Source organism: Eschrichtius robustus, chromosome 5 (assembly GCF_028021215.1).
Source record: "Eschrichtius robustus isolate mEscRob2 chromosome 5, mEscRob2.pri, whole genome shotgun sequence".
NCBI lineage: Eukaryota > Metazoa > Chordata > Mammalia > Artiodactyla > Eschrichtiidae > Eschrichtius > Eschrichtius robustus.
In genome coordinates this window covers 51,676,810-51,700,521 of record NC_090828.1, presented here as the reverse complement: position 1 = coordinate 51,700,521, position 23,712 = coordinate 51,676,810, and the positions used below count along the sequence as shown (strand labels likewise).

Sequence of the window (23,712 nt, the reverse complement as noted above, 5' to 3'; positions counted from 1 at the left end):
ATGTTTTCCTTTTTAATCTTCACTTCTTGGAAGCTCAGAATTAAAATATTGTATTTACTTACATAGAGACTAGACTTCCTTGATAAAGTATCTTCCCATTTTATTACAGAGACCTTGTTACTTTATTTCCATGTTCCCATTTTATGTTTATCTTAAATGACCTTAAATAATTTTTAGGTGTGGCAATCAGTTATCATAAAAATTTATCCTTATCCTCTATCTCAATTGGAAGATTTCTTATAAGAAAAATACCTGTGTTAATTACTCCACTGAGATAGGTATAATTATTCTAATAATGCAGGGCAAGGAAACTATTTAATCACACTACAAAAGGCCCAGAAAATAATTGCTGTCAGTAATGATATTTAGTTCCTTTTTCTGTTTTTAAGGAAACAAGTAGTCTTTTCTATCTATTTTTTGAATCATTACTAAAAAATGGAAGTATGGGGGAAATGGAAGGATGATGGGCAAGGAAATAAAAAGGTCAGGAATAAGGAACCTTAAAAATTAAGTAACTAAATCAGTGTGACTTCATGGCACAAAAGGCAGTATGATGGAGCAAAGAACACACATGCTTTGGATCGCAGGTTAGCCAATCACTAGTGTGACCTCTGGAAAGCTATTTAATGTCAGTCATCTGTAAAATGAGGATAATTACATGCTTTTTATGAAGAGTAAATGATACAAAGGCCTAGCATAATATTATAAGTACTTGTTACAAGAAAGCCGTTATTATCGGTGTTACTGTTCTCATCAATACCATTGGCTCCAATTCTGACATCCTTCAAGGCTCTTTGGACTCAGTGAGAACTTTGATGTTTCTTAGACTTGGATCAGGTTGAGAAATGAATATCCCTGTATATTCTGATTATATGCAATGTAAAGAAAGACAAGGAAGAAGGTTACTCATCCAAGGAGAAGGAGAAACTTCCCCATTATCATTTTCTAACCCTATAATTGGGAATAGCATATTAGGATGAAAACTTAGAAATAGAAAATTAGGATGGAAAATTAGGACTACTCATTCTGGAATCAAATGAATGTGGGAGAAACCTTAATACAGTGGCCTCACACTTGAGTAAATAGTCACTACATTACAAGTTGCTGAAAAAGAATAATGGATTTCCTGTTCTCCTACAGGTGGTTAAAGTCCAGCTGGAAATACGGTAGATTATTTTTGGAAGGTTTTTACTACAGTTACAAAATATAATTCAAAAACTTAAAAAAAAAACCCCCACTATCTTATGCCAGACACAGTGCTAAGCAAGAGACTATTCAGTGAAGAACAAGAAAAATATAAGTGCTGCTTTCATGGGGTTTATTCAGTGGCAAAGAGGGACAATAAATAAGAAATAATATATGATTAAAAACAGCACTAAATGCTATGAGGTAAACCACTGGTTGGGAGAGAGAAAGTGATGAACAGTATACAGAGTAACCAGGAAAGGCCTCTGGAAAGATAGAAAGGGCTAGCCAGAGTGAAGGGTGGGGAAAATCATTTCTGATAGAGGGAATAGCAGGATTACTGGTCCCAAGGGAAGCAAGAGTTTAGGGATATTCATGGAGTTGAAATCACACTGGTATAGATATTCAGGTAAGGGTGAAGTAGCGTGAGATGAGTCTAGAAGGTAAGGGAGCCTAGTCATGCAAAGCCATGATACAGAAGTTGCCTTTAATACCAAGTGCAATGGTATATCAAGTGAAATGGTAAAAACAATCAGATGGTTTTAAGCTTAAGAATGACGGGAACTCATTTATATTTTAAAAATCACTATAGAGTGACTTGTTTGGAGAGGGCAAGTGAGGAAGAGGGGAGCCTAGTTGAAAGCTATTGTCATATTTCTGATGGCAGGTGACAAAGGCTTAGTTTGGGGTTGGAGGAGTGGAGTTGAGAAAGTGAGTAGGCTCAGGATACACTGGGGTAAGCAAATTGCCTGGACTTGCTGAGGTATTGATTCTTGGGAGGGGCTGCTTGAGAGGACTCAAAAAGACTTTCTAAGTTTCAAGATTGAAGATGATTGTTTTTGAAAATTCAACATAAACATATCTCACTCTGTTTACGCACTTACTAATGGGGATTCAAAAGTAATTTAAAAATTTCATTTCCATGTGTTTTTAGCACATTGATTTCTTCAAGACTGCTTGCTAATTTAGTTACCTTAGGTACGTTTTGATATTTCTGTGTAGCATATAAAAAAAATGAAAGTTTAACGTGTCAATATATTTCACAGAATTTGTCTTGATTTTTCTATTTAATGGGAATGGAAATTTAGTTGGTTTACTTTTATAATTTACACTTCTTTTCAGTTTGCCAAGTTCTGCAATATTTTCTTAAACAAAAAAGACAAAATATACATTCCTTCATTAAAGCAAACATGCTCTCTTTTTTCTCTGATTCTCTCACTGACTTTCTGAACTATGATTTAGATGTTTTCGAATTGATATTAAGGAAAATCAATAATGTCATACACTTGCCTAAGTTGTTTTAAAAAATAGGAACATAATTACAAAAATTATTTCTCTGCAGCCCCCTCTACCTCTCTGTTTCAGATTTCTGGTCCCACCTGGCAGAGTTGGGAGCAGTTTATGCACTAGGGGTGGGGGGGTTGTCATCTCACCTAACTCATCATGATTATTATGCTCATAATGCTTATTATGAGGGTTCTTTTATCAAAGCCAACTAGATATAGTCAAGAAATAGTCAAAATAATTTGAATAATCACTGAGTGGTTGTTATTTTGGGTAATATAGTCATAAACCAAGATCCTAGATGCTTCATGTCTTATGGTTATAATACATCTTTAAATCACATCGAATACTTCCTGCAATGCATTGTCATTTAGATTTTTAGAAACCCAAGAGTGCTTCTCATTGTTCTGTTAGCAGAAGAAAATGAAAGTTTATAAAGTTCATTAGAGGTAATGACTAGCGATGTCTGAAGATAAAAAATGATGTGGTCTCCCTTAAATTTAATTTTAGATGCATTGATAAAAAATTTCTCTGTTCCTCGATTTTATTTGTTTCAAAAATGTTAAAATAACCTTTTTATGTATAATTTAATGTAATGTAATTGTTTTTTAATCCAAGGGATTTCTAAGAACTAGTTTTCAACATTGTCAGATATAAGATGTTATTTCAAGTCTTTTTGTAGTTTTAGTTCTGAAACATCTTGTTTCCAGACAGAAAAATAAGCTGTGTTCTTAAAGGCTAAAGAATGTAAAATTGGGTCATATTAACATGTATTTCACCTTAGAAACTCTGGTGTTTCTAGGGGCCAGCAAGTGACAGAAATGCTTCAGTGACAGAAAGGTTGAAAAGCTCTGCAAGTAAAGTGGACGTGAGAGAGCTTTCTTCCACAATGGTAAGAGAATGGTCTTTTCTTTTTAGTGCCAAGATTGATTTTGCCCTGCTTGATTTTGGTATGTAGTACAGAACTTATTTTATTGGGAGTTACATTGTATTTGGGTAAAATTAGATGTAAAGCATATAAATGTATTATTAGGTGTAAAGCATATAAATGTGTTTATAAATGTATTATAAACAGTTATTCACAGAAGTTCATTTGAGGAGGATGGTCATTCAAAAGTCTTTGCTTTTAGTCTTTATGTCAATTTAAAAATAAATGAAAATAATAAATCCAGGACAAGATATTTTTGTTATAGGTAAATTCATCCTAAAGTCCTAAATCTGTTCATTCCAGTTATACTTATGATTACAGTTTTCCTCAATAAATAAAATACAGGACTCTCATAATTTGACATAGTAAGTATATTTGCTGCCTTTTAAATTTTGTCTTGAGATACCAACAACTTCACTTACCTTTCCACAAAAATTCCAGCTTGAACAGCATGCACAATGCTCCGAAATCTTGGTTTTTCCTCAGATTTCTTTTTCATCATCCCCATTTTCCGTGTAAAGGTGGAAGCCAACCAGTCCCGGACTTCCGATGGGACTGAATCCGACTGAATGTCACTGAGCTCATCATCAGTATCCAGCAGTCTTCTACAAAAATTTATAGTGGTTAAACTTTAGGAAAAAGTGAAGAAAAACTAATAACAAAACAAGCATGGCAATAGGATTTAAAGTATAGCAGGTCACTCTCTGATCATCTTTTAATATGAACTGTCTTAAAAAATGATTGGGTTAATGTTTTGAAATCTCTGAATTTCTCAAATTGGTCATCTTCTGAGGGCAAAGACTAATGGACTTGAACATTTGAGCATTCCCAAACATTTAAGTACAATGATATCAGTCTGGAGATATCGACTGTATTAATATATTTATAATATATTAATATATAATAATATATTATTCCAATAATGAATGAAACTAAGATAAGATAGGGAAGAGAGTTCATAAACAGAGGTCTATTAAAGGAAGCAATTGGAGTGGAAAGAAAAAGGGGAGTCGAAGCTATAAAAGTTGTCTTATATTTAATAAGCTTGTGTATATTGAGTACAGAAAGTACATGCTATTTGAATAAGGCCTTGGAGTTTACAGAAGTCATTCACATGTGTTTTTTTATTTGATGGGTATCCCTAAATTTTAGGAAAATAATAACTTGAAAAACAAAGATGAAAACAAGTGGATTATTTTGAAAGCGAATTTTAAGCGATTTAGCCAGTGTCAGGTGGAAAAGTTAAAGCAAAGGCTGTCTTGAGGGTGGAGATCTGATGGGCTTAGAACTGCTGGCTGAGGAAATCAGCTGTGTGAGGAGGAAGTGACCAGGAGCTGAAAGCACTGCCCTGCCACTCTCCAGTATAAGTTCTGGGTAGATGATGTGGACAGGACTGACCAGTAACAGTAGCTGCATTAAGGCTGGGCAGCGCCAGTGATCCAGAACTTCCTACATGTCTGAACTGGCAAGATAGTGTGAAAGGCTCCCCAACAAAATACAAAAGGGACTTTACAGAGCAATTGAGCTTTGCCTTCAGGAAGAATACAGGCCAGCTCTGCCTGTTGCTTGACTAGGTTTTTTTCCTTGTTGGCACACCAATTTAACAACTCAGAGCTATTTTGGGCGCACTTTAGCTTTGACCTTTGGGTTCCATTCGCGCTGGTAAATTTCTTTGCACAGAGTGAGGCCTAAGGATTATGAGCCGATGGAAGGAAGGTAGCCAGAGATGACAGCGAGTGCTACAGCCTTCAGAACAAGTCACACATCATCTCCAGAGAGCAAAAACTACCAAAAAGAGACTCAAAAGATAATATGATTTCCTCTATATGCTACTGTTTATAAGCATATAGATGTCAGTCATTTGCCAATATTTATTTTTCATAGTATTAAATAAGTAAGTGTGAATGCATTTATGAAATGCCGTATGAAAAAATATACACAACTTAAGTGCGAGAGTTATAAAATTATATCTATACATATGAAGATAACCAAGACACAGTTGGAAGTTAATATTGAAGCTGGGACGAAGTGAGAGAGTAGCATGGACATATATACACTACCAAATGTAAAGTGGATGGCTAGTGGGAAGCTGCTGCATGGCACAGGGAGATCAGCTCGGTGATTTATGTCCAACTAGAGGGGTAGGATAGGGAGGGCGGGAGGGAGACGCAGGAGGGAGGGGATATGGGGATATATGAATACATACAGCTGATTCACTTTGTTTGTTGTACAGCAGAAACTAACACAGCATTGCAAAGCAATTATACTCCAATAAAGATATTAAAAAAATATTGATTAATACTTACCCTAAATCATATTTAATTCTCATTCGGCTCTTACGTTTGGATGATTTTCGTTTATACTTGACACATGGACGTCGTAATTCAAAGCAAGATATTTTTTTTCTCCTTTTGACCATTTAAAATTAGATTCCTTAGCCAATTACAGCAAGTCACTGCACTACATGCTTTGAAAATTTCAGGGCTTATGCCATTTCTGTTATTACTGAATATGCCATTTCTATTATTCCTTATGCAGTGATCAAATAAAACCACAGGGCAGGACAGATGGAATCATTGTGGTGTAATCCTGTGATGTCACCATGCTCCAGGAATTCTACTGCTGTCTTGTTTTATTAGCTACTCTAAGTAGAATGACAGACACATAGTAATGGTTGCCAATTGCTCCTTTGCAAATCTGATGTGGATGACTTTAGGGCTATATGTCCTAAAATCATAAATTATCCATGACAGGTCATCAAATATGACAAAATCAGCGTGTGGAAATGAGAGTTCATATAGGGATGTGGTACCCAGGAGTCTGGCAATCCCTTAGTCATGATGCATGATGTCATTTATTGAGAATGAAATAAGATATAGTTTCAGGGAAAAAAGAGTGATATAGATTAATGAGTGAATATAGAAATAAAGGAAGAGAGTACATAAAGAGAAAAGCATGAAATATTCTATTGTATAACTAAAAAAGGAAATCTTGAAAAAGCAAAAAATACCTCTGTGATGGTTAATTTTATATGTTCACATGGCTAGGTTATGATGCTCAGCTGTCTGGTCAAACACCAGTCTAGATGTTGCTGTGAAGGTATATTTTAGATGTGATTAACATTTAAATCAATAGACTGAGTAGAGCAGACTACCCTCCATAATGTGAGTGGGCCTGATCCAATCAATTAAACGCCTTAAGTGGTAAGGCGGAAGTCCCCCAAAGAAGAAGGAATCCTGCCTCCAGACTACTTTCAGACTCAAGATTGCAACATTTACTGCTGTCAGAATTTCCAGCCAGTGTCAGCCTCCTTTAAAGTATAAGTCAGACCATGTCAATGCCTAATTCATACAGCCCTATGTAGCTCACCACAAGCTATGTCTCTACCTTTATCTTTTAACAATTTCCACCTTATTCATTTTGCTTCAGCAATGCTGGCCTCCTTGGTGTACTCAAACCTGCCAAGCTTGCTTCTGCTCAGGGTCTTTGCACTTGCCATTCCCTCTGCTTAGAATCTCTTTTTCAAGATGCGTGGATCATTTCCTCACTGCATTTAGGTAGAAAGGGCTTCACTGACGCCCTTACTCAAATAGTAAACACTTTTATTCTCTTTATCCTTCTATAGACTTCTTAGCACTTACCACTGCTGATGTCATGCCATATGTTTATTAGTTTGTTCATTCATTTTATGATTTATCCACTAGACTGTAAAGACCTCGAGATCAGAGAGTCGGTCTGTTCCTGTGCACTGTTATATCACCAGCATGTACAACAGTGCATGGCACAGATTGGGGGGATCAACAACTAGAAATATTTACACTAAACTATTACAAGTGACTATCTTTGAGGAGTGGAGTGAGAATGGAGATGGTATAAGAAATTTTAGTCTTTTAGAGTCCCATATTATCTGATTGATAAGAGCAGCACCATCCTGGGAGTAGTTCACTATCGTCAATCATCTCTTCATTGCCTTTAGGTTAATTTGCCCTTGAACAATCTCTTTACAATTTTTGAGGCAAATTATAGGGAAATGTATATTTGACATGGAAAAGATATTAGACATTTTTCTGGATTAAAGACTTAAATGTAAGACTGGATACTATAAAACCCCTAGAGGAAAACACAGGCAGAACACTTCTTGACATAAATTGCAGCAATATCTTTTTGTCTCCATCTCCTGGAGTATGGAAATAAGAACACACACACACACACACAAACAAATGGGACCTAATTAAACTTAAAAGTTTTGCACGACAAAGGAAACCATAAACAAAACAAAAAGACAACCTACAGAATGGGAGAAAATATTTGCAAATGATGTAACTGACAAGGGATTAATCTCCAAGATATACAAACAGCCCATACAGCTCAATAAAAAGCAAAACAAAACAAAACAAAACAATCAAAAACTGGGCAGAAGATCTAAATAGACATTTCCCCAAAGAAGGCATACAGATGGCCAAAAGGCACACGGATGGCCAAAAGGCACATGAAAAGATGCTCAACAGTGCTAATTATTATAGAAATGCAAATCAAAATCACAATCAGGTACCACCTCACACCAGTCAGAATGGCCACCATCAAAAAGTCTGCAAATAATAAATGCTGGAGAGGGTGTGGAGAAAAAGGAACCCTCCTACACTGTTGGTGGGAATGTAAATTGATGCAGCCACTATTCAGAACAGTATGGAGGTTTTTTAAAGAACTAAAACTAGAGCTACCATATGATCCTGCAATCCCACTCCTGGGCATATATCTGGAGAAAACTGTAATTTGAAAAGATACCTACACCCCAATGTTCATTACAGCACTGTTTACAACAGCCAAGACATGGAAACAACCTAAGTGTCCATCAGCAGATGAATGGATAAAAAAGGTGTGGTATATTTATACAATGGAATATTACTCAGCTATATAAAAGAACCTATAAGGGAAAAGAATCTGAAAAAAAAAGATATATATGTATGTATTACTGAATCACTTTGCTGTACATCTGAAACTAAAACAACATTGTGTATCAACTATACTTCAATAAAAAAATGTAAAAAAAGAAAAGATATTAAACATTTCTAATAGCATTTTGAATTCATGGCCCAGGAAAGAAACATTTTTAAAATTGTATGCACTGTTTACATGCCTTCAGCCAAGGACCTCAATATCTCCGTTAAGTATCAGTTATCAGAACTAACTCTTTTAGGCTCATCTATCAAGTAGAGTATGGTAAGAAATTCCTAATAAAGACACAAATAATTTGTATCAAACTATTTAAGATAATTTTTCAAGTTTGGATAGAAGAAAGTTGAAAGGCAGGTAGATAAAACTTAAATTTAAATGAATTTAAAAAATAAACCGACACACCTAATGGCACATATTTCTCCTCTCTCTCCCTTATTTATTTTCCCTTTCCCTGGCACCTGCCCTGTATACTGTTTCTTCTTCTGAGCACCACAAGGAGCTCTTCAGATTTCATTTGACCATGCTAGATAGGGCAGGAATGAAAACTATAGTATAATATCAAATAGTAATCCTGGGCTTTTGTTAGAGAATTATCAGAAACAATTTTTCTATACATTTATTTAAAATGTGAAGATATCTAAATACTTATATAAGATTATGTCACATGTAAAACATATGACTACCTTCTGCCTTCATTTCATTTTTGACATAAATTTGTGCAAGTAGCTTGATAAAATGAGATCTCAAATACTATAATGAATCTTGCTTACAAAACATCCAACAGCTCAATTGCTCTTCATCCTAGGGCTGGATGGCAGGGTGAGCAGAATTGCTTACTCCATGAAGGCTCTTAAAAATGAAGACTTTGTGTTTAAGAAACTTACAACATGAAAAAAAAAAATCATTGGTACATTTTCCTTGGGAATTCTTAAAATGCACTATACAGAAAAGAACGATAGGAGTATGTGTGTAAAATGTTAACACTATGGACCTCTGAAAAATGCTTCAACTGGTGTTTGATGCAACTCTTTTTTTTTAGTCCCAATGGAGTCAATAAAGCAGAAAGTGAGGGGTCCCTAAACATAAGCTGTGGGTTGATGGGGGGGCCGGCAAGCTGTGAAAACTGACCCTGCATCCAATCAGCGCTGTACTGATCTTTGGGAGCTATTTATACTCCAAATTTTCTCTTGAAATCAGATGACACAACTCCCAAAGGGCTTATATTTTGAACTAGAAAGTTTGTAGGAAAAGGGAATAAAGAAAGGCGGCCACGGAAGGAGAGGTCATGGGATTTTGACTCTTACAGTGATATCAGTGAGAATATTTCTGTCCACAGTAGACTCTTGGAAAATGGTTACACTCGTGTACCCATACAGTTATTTCCAGGCAATCGGTGCCCACATTTACACCTATTAAGTACTAAAATTCATCTGCCGGATGCATAATTGCTGGAAACTGGCTTCTCAAGTTTGAATTTTCTTTTTCCTGCCGTATTATTCTTATAAAGGAACACACTTCAACAAGAAACTAACTCATTCAACTCTGCCTCTAATATCTGCTGGGCTCAGGGTAGGAGCACATTTCTCCGAAATACCACATTACATATTTAAAAGTTATATATCAAGTGAACAAACATGATATTTGTTCTATCCTTCTACCTTTTAATGTTTCATAAAAGTCTGACAAGTTGTGTTGGAAATGAGAATTCTCAGCTCTTCGTGTGACAGGGCTGGGCCAGTGGGCTATGGCTGGCTCTCTGCACCTGCCTGCCTCCTGCTCAGGCCCTCACTATATGAGTAGGTGGACGTCATGGCCCCAGTACAATCTCCATCAACCCATCCAGCCTTGAAAGCAGCTGCTTCTTGGCCACTCTTTAGGGGTGGAGGGGTGCACACACCAACAGTGTCCTGAGCCCCCTCAGGAGGAAAGACCTAAGGAGGAGACCCATTAAGACTTAGGAGACCTTTGGGTAGAGAGTGCCCAGGATATGGGATGCTTACCTACTACGAACCAGGCAAGGAGCCAAGGTTTACTTCATTTAATCTTCCAAGCTTTACTTCATCCCTCCCTCACTATGTGGAAGACACAATTATTATCAGTACCCCTATTTTACTGATGAATAAATTGAGGCACAGATACCCTAAGTGATTTGCTCAAATCATATAACTAGAAGTGGCCACGCCATTTTTTGAACTCAAGTCTCTCTGATTTCAGGGTCTGAGTTTTTAACTGCTGAGCTATCCCTCACCTCAAATGTGTGTTTTGCTTACTAAGTGCCCAGACTACCTTCACATTCAAACAATAAAAAATATCAGTAATCATTATTCTCCATCCCATCTCTATCTTGAAATTCAGGGTTAAAAATAATTGATGTTAAAGGAGTTTGGTCCACCAGAGTTTTGGTTGGAGGAAGCTTAAATTTATTTTCCATGATTGGTATGTTGAATCATTTTCTCAGAGAGAAATATATCTGGATGGTAGAATTTCACAGTACTTTGAAGTGCAATAAATTAAATGTCAGGATGGAAAGAGGTAATACATTTGAAAAGCCTTATCAACTTGTCTTGTAACCTACTTCCTGAGTACTAAATATATTTGAATTAATTTTTCCAGGCCACCACCCACGCACGTTTATTTATTTATTATTAATTATTTGCCTTGTTTCAAAAGAGACATAAAATGGCAGGCTCACAGATTTATTTCAACAGTTTTTTGTTTATTTGTGTTTTGTTGGGGGGGGTCAGTTTTCTTTCTCTGTCTACCTGATAGCTTTTGTTCAATGTTTCCTTTGGTTTTATTAATCTTTTTCTTTTTAACTATGAGAAGATGAGTATTATAGCTGAGTGACTGAAGACTGAACATTTGGGTAGATAAGTCAGTTTTGCTGACCTTAGCTCAATTCCAAGAGGCAAATTTGGCCAAAATGAAGTTGACAAAGGAGAGTGTTAAAGTTAGAATGTGGCTTTCTCCAAGCTAATGCCTACAGAGAGCTCGGCACCTCTTCTGTATCCAGCCGAGGAAGCAGAAGTCCAGCAGAGGAGGGTCGTCCCCCAAGACAGGCAGGAAGGTCCAAGAAATGTTGGGGGAGGGCTCTGTGAAGGGGTTAGGATCTCAGAAAGTTAGCATCAAGATTTTGGGAGTCAGTTTGGAGATGGAAGTGGAGGGAACGGGTGAAGCAGAAACTGCCCTAGGCCTCTCTGATGGTTCTTGGCTTCCCACCAGGAAGTCCTTTTGGCTCGAAAATATCTTTGAAAATATTCCTTTAGGCTCAAAGCCTGACATTCCACTAATTATCGATTTTTTTTTTTTTTTGATTAGTAAGCATCCTCTGTGGTTAGGAGAACTGCCTCAGGAGTTGGAATCCTGGCTTCATCACCTATTAGTTGTGTGGTCTTGGAAAAAATACTTCATCTGTCTGAATCTGTTTCTTTGTCAATAAAATAGAGATGATAATAATAGTATTCCTAGTGGTGGGGTTGGAGGATGAAATGGGTAAATGCACAGAAAGCATTTAGAACAGTGTCTGACACAAAGCAAGCCCTCAGTAAACTCCCAGCCATTTACACATCCATATGAATTAGTCTAAGCAGATCTCCTATTTCTGAGGTGTAGTAAAAGGAAGGTGTCTGGGGATGGAAGTGTTTCAGACATTACGGGAAGAAATTGGTCAAAGTGGACTTGGGGGAGCCAAAGAACAACTTAACGCATTCTATGGGTTCTGAGGAGGCAGCGGGAGGAACCTCCAAAAATATTTTTTATCTACTTTAAAATTTTACTGAGTAGAATAGGAAAATTCATAGAGACAGAAAGTAGAATAGAGGTTACGAGGGGCTGAGGGGAGGGGGGGGACTGGGACTTATTGTTTAATGGGTACAGAGTTTCTTTTTTTGGATAATGAAAAGTTTGTGGAAATGGATAGTGGGATGGTTGTACAACACTGTAAATGTACTTAATTCCACTGAATTGTACACTGAAAATTGTTAAAATGGTACATTTATATCTTATGACAATACTATCAATACAATATCTACCATCTTCTCCCTGCCCTACTTTTCAGGAATGATATTTTGCCTCTTCTAATCAAGGGAATGAGACATAGAGGAGGGTATTCCAGGCTCCACCTCAGTAAGTGTTGTTCCAAGGATCACTGAGTTGCAGGCTGAAGATAAAGGTTGGGGCTGCAGCCCAGAGATGAAGCCTAAGGGCTATGGTGTCCCAGGTCTGGGAGAGGTGACCACGTCAGGGACTAAAGGATAGGGCTCCCTCTTCTGTGCCCAAGAGTTGTTGCTTGAGGCGTTGCTAACCTCCAGCGCCCCTTGCTTATTGCTCCCTGTACGTGGTGAAGTTTCCTGACTCGGGGAGGCATTTCAGCTCCCAAGGTCATTTCATATACAACTTGGGGCAATATTTGGGCCACACTCTTTTGGTAAGACCTTAAAATTCTAACCATTAGGTTTCTAACATTCTCCGTACATCTCTCCTTTTGTAGCCTCATTTTGACATCCTCTATAAGTGTGGTCCCTGGACCGGCAGAATCAGAAACAACTGGGAACTTGATAGAACTGGAACTTCAAGGGCTCTACTCCAGACCTGTTGAATTAACAAGCCCTCCAGGAGATTCTTGTGAACACTTTGAGAACTGCTCTTATCCATTCATGACATGTCAATTAATGGAAGAGCTCTGCCAAGAAAGTAAGGTTTAATCCTTTTCTATAATGTGAACTTGGCAGTACTGCTTATTTCCATTTGCCCGTTATTTCACTGTCAGAGGTAGTGTTGGTAGTGTTGGTGAACAATACAGGAAGGGATTGGCAGAAGAATCTCAGTAAAAGTATCTTAATTAGTGAATCTTTTATACTCATTTTATGAATAAAAATGATCTGTATGTTACTGAATTGAAAAATAGAAGAGTCAATTTCTCAATTTTTAAGATCTGCTCTTAGCAACTCTTAAAAATGCGTTGTAGTATTATTAACTATAGTGACCATGTTATACAGAAGTGTCAAATTCTCGGGGTGGGGAGCAGAGAAGGGGTACTAAGAAGAACTGGGGTATATTTGAAGGACATGGGTGTGAGTGAAGACAAGAAATATATTTCTTTCTAAACAAATGAAGCTAAAAGAGTAGGGGCAATGACAAGAAGGAGTTAACAAGGGCCAAACAGAATAGCAAAATAATTATCAATGTATATAGTGTCCTTCATAAATATCTGTTGAATAAGTGAATAAATGTATAAAAACATAGGCAGAGAGTCTCTGGTCTTAGAGGTTATAAAATATTAAGATATTTACAGTGGTTTGGTGAGGAATAAAGTCATTTTTAGTCAGGTCTGCTTCATGGGTGCAAAGATGATATCACAATTAAAAAAAAAATTCCTGTTACCCTGGCCCTTTGTCCGTATAGTCAGCCATGGCTTCATTCATTGACTAGTGTATGACACAGAATAACCTGGGGAAGGAAAAACTCCTGTTCCTGGATTTGACTTTCAAAATCTAGGTCCCAGGGAAGGAGAAAAGGCCCAAGACAATGGAAGAGTATGTGATGAGCCAGAGCAGAGTTTCCATTCCTATTATTATCCAAAGATGCCCTAGGTTAATCCAGAGGAGTCAGAAAGGAAGACAGAAGAGATTTTGAGAAGGGACACTGAATCCAACCTGAAATTCTCCAAACCAAGACAAACACTGAGTGGGGAAATGGAACACCCAGTACATTTCTAGGATCCTGGAGCAGAAGGATGCTGGATGCCCACTCCACCCCCTAACCCCACCCTTTTATTTAATAAGAAAAAACTTAAGTCTCTGACATCCAGTACCTGATACTTGCCTAAGAACCACCTATGCTGTTTAACTGTATCATGGGATCAATATGTTTTATGAGCTGCCTTGGAGACTCAATCAACCTCTTACCTTGTTTTATGGGAAAATAGATTCTAAGTAGCTATCTTAGATAACAAGCATTTGTGTTAGGATTTCTTATTAGGATAATGTGACTACCTACTAGGATTAGAAATTAAGAACATGGGCTTTGGAGCAAGGCAGACATATGTGGCTAGAAGGATGCTCTCAATAGCAAGTGACATCAAACCTAACCCAAAGTCGCTTAAATAACAGAGGACTTTATTATTTTTCTTAACAAGAAAGTTAAAGGTAGGTAGACTCCAGCAGGGATTTATGTTTTTTAAATCAGCAGGTCAACAATATCAAGGACTCAGGTTTCCTCCATCTTTCTATGCTGCCAACTTTAGTGTTAGGTTTAGCTCTAAGCTTGTAGCCAGATGGTTGTATCATTTTCAAGCATGGTACCCAGATACAATCCCCAGACACACAGGACTCCTTTTCTATGGAGAGGAAATCTTTTGCAGAACCCCCATTAGTCTCATTGGCCAGAATTGTAACATATGTCCACATCCAAACTCATTGGTTAGGAAATTGGGAACTAATTACTGGTTTAGGTCAATTAGGATACACTCATTCTGAGCCTGGTGCTAGGACTGGTCTCCCTTGAATCACTTGGCTTTGCAGAGAAGAGTGAATAATTGAAAAAAAAAAAAAAAGGGTTCTATTGCCAAGGAAGAAAAGAATTGATGTTGGGTATGCTCCATCTCAGTTTGAACTTGTCTCTGATACATAATGATTATATGATTCTAAGCAAGTGAATTATTTTCTTTATGTCTCAAATTTTTTAACTTTATAGTGAAACTAATACGTTTCTAATTCATAGAGTTTTGGAGACTTACTTGTAATCATATATGCAAATTGCATAATGTTGCCTTGGATATAATTAACTGTCAAATAATCTTGTTATTAATATCATCATTAGAAAAGAATAATATTAAAATTTTTATCTTTTTCAAATCCAGGACATATTCATTTATATTTTATTGATCCAAAATATCACAACAGTAAGATCCTACATAATATGTGGAGCTTTTTATGTCAGTTATCTCTCAAAAGATCTGGTCAGGTTATTTTTTCCCCCTTTCACTAGGGAGGCTGTGTTTGAAAGTTTGCAGAAAGTAACACACCACAGATGGCAGAAAATATGAAAATCAACCAAAATGTATTGCAACTTTTTCTAAGCCTGGTTTTCACACTCAATCTACAGGGTGAGAACAGCCTACAAACACAGCACTCCAAACAGCCACCCCTCCCTACAACTCACACCATAAAAATGGAATTCATAAAAATCATAATTTGCTTTTTAATGATTCACTGATCTCTAGCAATGTCTTAGCACATGCCCTTCAAATTGATTTCCTCAGGGACTCCTCCAAATGGAAACAACTCTAAAAAATACAGGAGCCCAAATTTATAAATGCTCCCCCACTAAGCATATGATAAGCAATAGGCTCTGTCACCCTCCTGGGGGCCAGCGTAGTTTAGGCATAAGCAAGTCTTTACAAGGGACTTCGGGACCGTGGATAAAACCACAGAATTCCAGAACAGGAAGGGACTGGTGACTTCATCTCTGTGTAGAAAACTAATGACTAGAGAAAAAAAATCTCTTGCCCATAGGCTTGTCATTAGTAGGAGCAAACCTAGGACAGGAGTTGCTCAACATCCTGCACAGACCCTGTTCCAGGTCCCACTGCATGCGGTACTAACATAAACATTTTAGTTTTCACTCTAGAGAAGACATAGTTGTTGTTTAGGAAAGCACTCTCTTCCACTCAATTCTTAGGCATGTGATTTAAATAAAATTGACCTCCTACCTGCCTCATGAGATGCTTGACCAATGAACTTGCACATTCAGTTCTTCTGGGCATGATAGTTTGAGGGATAAGCATATGACCTAACTAGAGCCAATGAAACAGAAAAGTTGTGTTTGTTAGAGCCTCTGGGAAGGAAAGCTTCCCTTATTCCCACTGGATTTGAAGGTGTGAGGATGTAACACTTGGATACACTGCCCGTCTTGTTTTGCTACCCTCAAAGCATCAGGAGGTCATTCCAGAGTAATCGAAACAGAGAGATTGATCCCTTGACATCATTTTTGTCCTGATTCACCTATGATTATAGTCAGCACTAGCCATCAACGTTTCAGCAATGAGAGTTTAAGATGGTTTGGTTGGGCTTCCTGTCACTTACAACTGAAATGTTAATGAAAGGTGTTCATTAGTCCAGCTCTTTTCTTTTTTCCTTCTTCCCTACTCTTGCTCTAAATGTTTAAGGAGTACACGTGTGTCAGTGCCATCATGACTTGCCACTTGTAGTGATTAACCACCCAGGGTTTACTCTCTACATCACATTGATCCATGAGTTTTAGAGTCCATGGTCTATATTTTGGTAAAAATTATTGTCACACTCTTACCCCTGCTGAGCAACTGAGTTTAAAATCAATGCTTACTAATCTTTTTGATTTTACAGTGCTACGCAAGTTTTGCTTATTTGAAGACCCTTAGCTGTGCTCTAGTTAGCTCCATCTTCACCCACATTTTCCACCTATGCTTGGCTATTTGTCTCTTTTCCTAGATAACTTAAGAATAACTTCTTTTTTATTGAAGTATAGTTGATTTACAATGTTGTGTTAATTACTGCTGTACAGCAAAGTGATTAAGTTATACATATATATATTTTTTATATTCTTTTCCATTATGGTTTATCATAGAATATTGAATATAATTCTCTGTACTGTACAGTAGGACCTTGTTGTTTATCCATTCTATATATAGTAGCTTACATCTGCTACTCCCACTTACATCCCAACCTCCCACTCTATCTCCCCTCTCAACCGCTTCCCCCTTGGTAACCAACAGTCTGTTCTGTATGTCCATGATTCTGTTTCTGTTTCCTAGATAGGTTCATTTGTGTCATATTTTAGATTCCACATATAAGTGATATCATATGGTATTTATCTCTTTCTGACTTATTTCACTTAGTATGATAATCTCTAGTTGCATCCATGTTGCTGCAAATTATTTTGTTCTTTTTTATGGCTGAGTAGTATTCCATTGTATATATGTACCACATCTTCTTTATCCATTCATCTGTCTATGGACATTTAGGTTGTTTCCATGTCTTGGCTATTGTGAATAGTGCTGCTATAAACATTGGGGTGCATGTATATTTTTGAATTATAGTTTTGTCTGGATACATGCCCAGGAGCGGGGATTGATGGATCATATGGTAATTCTAGTTTTAGTTTTCTGAGGAACCTTCATACCGTTTTCCACAGTGGCTGCACCAACTTACAAGGAATAATTTCTTGACCTAATCTTTCTATGGTTATTATTTCTCTTTAACCAGAATCTCTTTTTAAACTCTATCTCAAGGCTAACAGAAGGTTTCCACTCTAAAAAAAGTATGAAAAAAATATGTCCCCATTAATAGACTGTTCTATTGCTGCTCTTTCCTACTAGAAAATTCTTGAAAAATCGTCTACATTGCTTTCTTCCAGAGCCATTTCACTTCAGTTCGTCATACTTCCATAATCTGGCAGGTAGCTTTTTCTCTTTGTGAAACTCCACTTCAGAGACATCAGGAATCTCCGAACTGCATCCAGTGGTTCTCCCTGTGGCATGTGATTCACAATATTTAGTAACCCCACTCTCTGCTGGCTTTTGCTACTCCATATTTTACAGATATGCCTCCAGCTTCTATGTCTATACTTCCTGGGCATCCTCTTCAGTAGCTCCATGCCTAACTTTAAATGCTGTGTTCCCACATCCCTTCCTAACCACCCTCTCACTCCACATCTCTGTTTGGCATTTTCATCCTCTCTCTTGACTTCAGTTACTAGGATAACATGTTGACCATTTTGAGATGGAACTCCAAGAGTTTTTGAAAACGTTAATAGTAGGAGGTGAGAAAAACTGACATTTGAAAAGTCAAAAAATAATTTGTTTTATTCTGCAGAGGCTTTATTTTACCTTCAGAGGCAGACTGCTCTTTTGTCTTATGAAAAAATCTTTTAAATAGGTCTTTAAGTTACACAAAAATAAAGTGAAGTCTCAACTCTGGCACATAGAAGATGGAGACAATGTGACTGCAAGAGACTAGACAACTCTGAACAGTAATGTGCACAATTATCTTCATTGTGAGCACAGCTACATCACTGCAGATTCTGTGTCTTTTGGAAAAATGTCATTCTTTTTCTAAATATGGATTTAGACTGCATAGTCTTTGAGCATAGGTGTTGATCCTGAAGATGAATGCACACCTTCACATTAATTTTGATAGCCCACTTCCTTTTTCTTGGCCTTGTAGCTGGAGATCCTGAATTCAGGGTAGGAAAACATGTTGAAAGACAGTTCCATAGGGGATGGTAAGGTGGCTTTACAAGATGGGTTTAGACCTTAGAGGATGCAGAGAAATGCCTGGTAGGGGACCTCTATGGAAGGGGTTGAGTTGTGGGTTCTGAGAGGTCTTGTAGCAGTTATAGTGAGCCTAGCTGATGCTAGCTTCAGTTTGGGGAGCTGGAGGAAGAGATTGAGCTCATGCTTGGGAGCAGTACCAGCCTGTGGATTGCTGGACTTGAGGGGGAAATAGGTGACCTGCAGAGGAACAAATCAGCAGTTTGAAGGCAGAGAGCTGGCTGTAGAGGAAAGTGACAGCCAGGACATATTGGTTAAATAAGTAAACATTCACTGGGCATTCTTAAAAACTTTGCGCTGAGAAACATATTGAATTAGTATAGGAGCTCTGAATATTGAAATCGAAATAAAGCATTAAAAAAAAAAACCCTGAGATTCCTGGATTCCTGGATTATAATCCCCAAATTCACATCTGTAATATGGCACCATATTTCTGAGCTCTAGGGCCCATATATCTAGCACTTCCAGACCTTTTTTTTTTTTTTTTTGAACCTTAAGTTCTTTTGTTAGAAGCCATGTCTTTGAGAATGGGCATAGGGAACTTTGCCAGGGAATGAAACTCTTTAACATTCAGCAAGTCCAGCCATGTCTGGTTTGGAATCTTGACTCTACAGTTTTTATCCCATGCTATACCCATGTTCTGGTTATAATTTACTGAGGCTACTTAGTGTTTCCTCTTGTAATCTGTCAATGTGCTTGTGTTTCTCTCTCTAACTCTGAACATCCCTGTTTCTTGTTTGTGGTATTAGTCCTTGTTCTTCCATTTATCTTCCCAGCTCTTGACTCATTTCTAACCACCAGCTATCTGCATGGTTGTAGTCTGGATTCTGATGACCAGTGTGCCTGATATTCACTTCACATACTCAATGGATATTTGTGTCATGAGTGAATGTTCCTTAGTAAATTCCAGTACTGATGATTTCAAGGGACTTAGACTTCAAGGAGCCCTGGATTTCACTCAGTTGCTAGCAGACTAACTTCTTGAAGTACTGATTGACATCCATGCATTCTCACTCAAGACAATCTCTCAAAATTAAGGACCTTTAGATGTAGTAAGACATAGGAGTCAACTGAAGATTTTTTTTTTTTTTATCAAGATGTGTATATTATTAAGGTTTGTTTCCAACAGTTTGCACTTTGCTTTCACTTCCTGGTTAACTTGAGCCCACCTGACTTCATTTTTTCAGGATCAAAAATTTCTCTCAATAAATTATTTGATATTTTTCTATAAATTATACATCTTTATTATGTTATGTATCCAGAAGTATCTGCATTTTATTAGTACAACAAAAATTGGTTATTATTTAACTTTTACTCTGTCAGATATGGTGCTACATTTAATCCTCAAATCAACCCTGTGAGGTTAGCATGTCATTATTGTTAATTTACAGATGATAAAGCTAGAAAATAAGCGTTGTCATTATTGTTAATTTACAGATGATAAAGCTAGAAAATATAGAAGTTGAGTCACTTGCTTAAAGAAAGAGAGTACTGGGCTTCCCTGGTGGTGCAGTGGTTGAGAGTCTGCCTGCTAATGCAGGGGACACGGGTTCGAGCCCTGGTCTGGGAAGATCCCACATGCCGCGGAGCAACTAGGCCCGTGAGCCACAGCTGCTGAGCCTGCGCGTCTGGAGCCCGTGCTCCGCAACGGGAGTGGCCACGAAAGTGAAAGGCCCGCGCACCGCGATGAAGAGTGGCCCTCGTTTGCCGCAACTAGAGAAAGCCCTCGCACAGAAACGAAGACCCAACACAGCCAAAAATAAATAAAGTAGCTATTAATTTTTTTTAAAAAAAGAAAGAGGGTACTGAGTGGAGCATCCAGACTTTGAACACCTCATTCTTTCTGAATCCAGAGTCTGTGATCAAACTGTGGTAATCATAAGACTTAGATTGGTTCACATTAAGAAAATAAAGTTATAAATTGTGTTGTAGGGTGGTATTAGTAAGCATAATATCCATCACTGAAAGTGTACCTCCCAGTCAGCTGCCTACGCTCATGAATAGCAATTCATGAGGCCAAGGATGCTACTTTTCCTGGAAGCATCCAAATCCAAATAAGGATGATCAAAAAGAATTTTTTCTTTTAAAGTCACATGTTTCTGGATTATAACTGTGCAGCTTTGAAAAACAATAGCCTCTAGGGACACATCTGAAAGCAGAACTCATAAAATGTTGGCATTTGCATTTGAAAGTGTTTTCTCAAAAAACCAATAGTTATATTCATTAGGGAATTGTGCTACCATCCCTCAAAGAAGGTCAGAATTCAAATTCTATCAGAAATTCTTTTTTATTTTTCTTACTCATATTTCAAGAGACATTTTGTGTTTTGATTTGTTTTCTTAACTGTAATCCTGCAGTCGCTAAGGCTTAGTGGGAAAAGGTATATATGTGTGTGGGGGGGGATTTAAACCAATTCATAATTTCTGTTTTATTCTGCTTTATTATGTTTTAATCTTTTTTTTGTTATCCAGCTCCCTCCCCCAGAAAATGCCTCTCTTGAATACTTACTGAAACATTTTTTCTAGAAAGAGAATTTTCCATTAAAAAATCTCAAAAGTCAGCAGTTTTTTAATTTAAAGTTTAAAAGAAACTAAATGCTCATTTATCCCTCCTCATTCTAAATTATCTCTGTTTTACTAATATTTCTAAGGCAAATGCAATTTTAATAATTATATATACATCTCAACAAAAATATCCTCAGTTTACTGATGTGTTTTACTAAGTCTATAGGAAATCAAACCACATCAAGTAATTTTGCTTTAAAATGTCTTAAGCTGATATTTTAATCATAAAATCACAGTCTTAGAAGATATGTACAAGGTAATCTTGGGTCTAACCAGTGGCATGATGACAATATTTAATCACAGGCTCTCCAGAATAAAAACAAATCTTGATTTGTAGCATTTGCCAATTTCCATGGTATAAATACTCTCCCTATAGCCAATTTCAAGCTAACGATATGACATCACTGAAGGAAGAGCTGGGAAAAGATGTAACCACAGTCCACACACCACTGGGTCCCACAACCCTAACATCATGTGAGCTTTCATCAAAACCTCCAATAAGTCTCTGAAATCACCTTTTGGTCAGAAGTGGCTAAAGGGATGCAGATGAGAATTGTGCTTAAAAGCCAGGCTCTAGAGTCGGGCTGCCAAGACCCTAACTCCACTCTTTAAGTTACCCTCTGTGTTACCTTGCATAAGCCATCTAACTTTCCTGTGACTCTCTTTGCTCATATGTAAAACGGTAATAATAAAGTTTCTATCTCATTAGAATTGCTGTGATGATTAAATAAAATAATGCATTAAAATGCCTAGGAGAGTTCTTGGCACATAGCTATAATAATAGGCTATTAGTAATAAATGTTAGGGATTGTTTTTTTGAGAATTCACAATTCCACTTATCAGAATGTTTTACACATTGTCATCTAAATCTTTCAGAGGTCATTGAAACACATCCTGTTTGATAGCAATACTCTGAGAGGAGCCAGTTATAGAGGGAAGAGCACTAAGAAGTCATACCTTAATAAAGAAGATGTGACACATATATACAATGGAATATTACTCAGCCATAAAAAGAAACGAAATTGAGTTATTTGTAGTGAGGTGGATGGACCTAGAAACTATCATACAGAGTGAAGTAAGTCAGAAAGAGAAAAACAAATACCGTATGCTAACACACATACATGGAATCTAAAAAAAAAAAAAAGATTCTGAAGAACCTAGGGGCAGGACAGGAATAAAGATGCAGACGTAGAGAATGGACTTGAGGACACAGGGAGGGGGAAGGGTAAGCTGGGACGAAGTGAGAGAGTGGCATGGACATATATACACTACCAAATGTAAAATAGATAGCTAGTGGGAAGCTAGTGGGAGATCAGCTCGGTGCTTTGTGACCACCTAGAGGGGTGGGGTAGGGAGGGTGGGAGGGAGACGCAAGAGGGAGGAGCTATGGGGATATATGTATATGTATAGCTGATTCACTTTGTTATACAGCAGAAACTAACACACCATTATAAAGCAATTATACTCCAATAAAGATGTTAAAAAAAAAAAAAGAAGTCATACTTTAGTTACTAGTCCCAGTTTTGCCAAAGTCTAGGTTTGTGACCTTTGCCAAACCAGTTTACTTCAAGAGCTTTGGTTCTCTCATTAGTAAAATACAGAAAGTAATGACCACCCTGCCAACTGCACAGGATTGTGGTGAGATTAATATGAGATAATGAAGCTAAGAGCTCTTGGAAGATGGTACAAACGTGGGGTATTATCATTAATCCAATTTAAAATTCATGATGCCATGGAAGCATTAAAATAAAAGAGTGAAAAATTTTGTGTCATTTGAGTAAAAATTGGGAATGATGTGTTGTTAACAGCTGGGATGTTTTGCTGTAAAGAGGAAAAAAAACCCACATTATATCATGAAGCAGTTAAGCATTTTTTTCTTCCCACAAAAGAGCAAGTTTCAAAAGAAAAGGAACTATACTTTGAAATGTAACATATGTTTAAGTGAATTAGGGATCTTGGGAAACTAAGTTAAAAAATATCTATGAAATCATAATTTTCTGGAAAAGGAAATACAACAGAGAAATTAATAGATAAAGCATATAATAGTCTATCAAATGAAAGATGAGACACTTAGGCAAAATGGATAGTTCTCATTATGTCATTACAAGATGTATAGTGCAAATCTCCAAATAATTATTAAAGGTAAAAGATCTTCAGTTTTATAAATAAGTATAAAAAATGAAATGTCCAGGACAGATTGAAGAAATCTTAAATAAATTAAGTTCAGTCAACTTGTGAACAAGAAACAGCACACACAAAAATGAAGGCAAGGAAATTATAGGAAAAATACCTGATTTTTAAAAAATTTACACTTTGAATCTCTGTTCACATAGAAGAATCATATACATTTATATATATTCAGTGAAAGTTAACCAAAAAATCATTCTAAAAGTATACCTATGATTTTTTTTCTTAAGTTATGACTTCACACTGTGCTTTAACAGAGGAGTTCTGTTCTGGGGACAAAGAATCACCTGTGCAGCATG

The 23,712-nt window shown here is 37.1% G+C and overlaps 1 protein-coding gene across 3 annotated transcripts in view; it reads right to left on the bottom strand.

The window, feature by feature from the left end:
- The window catches only part of PDE1A (phosphodiesterase 1A), a 266,854-nt gene that overhangs the window by 84,020 nt on the left and 159,122 nt on the right, over positions 1-23,712 (bottom strand). For all 3 annotated transcript variants that reach the window (XM_068544825.1, XM_068544826.1, XM_068544827.1), the window contains exon 3: positions 3,820-4,002. In XM_068544825.1, coding sequence (XP_068400926.1) covers positions 3,820-4,002 — 183 coding nt within the window. The remainder of the gene's footprint in view (positions 1-3,819; positions 4,003-23,712) is intronic.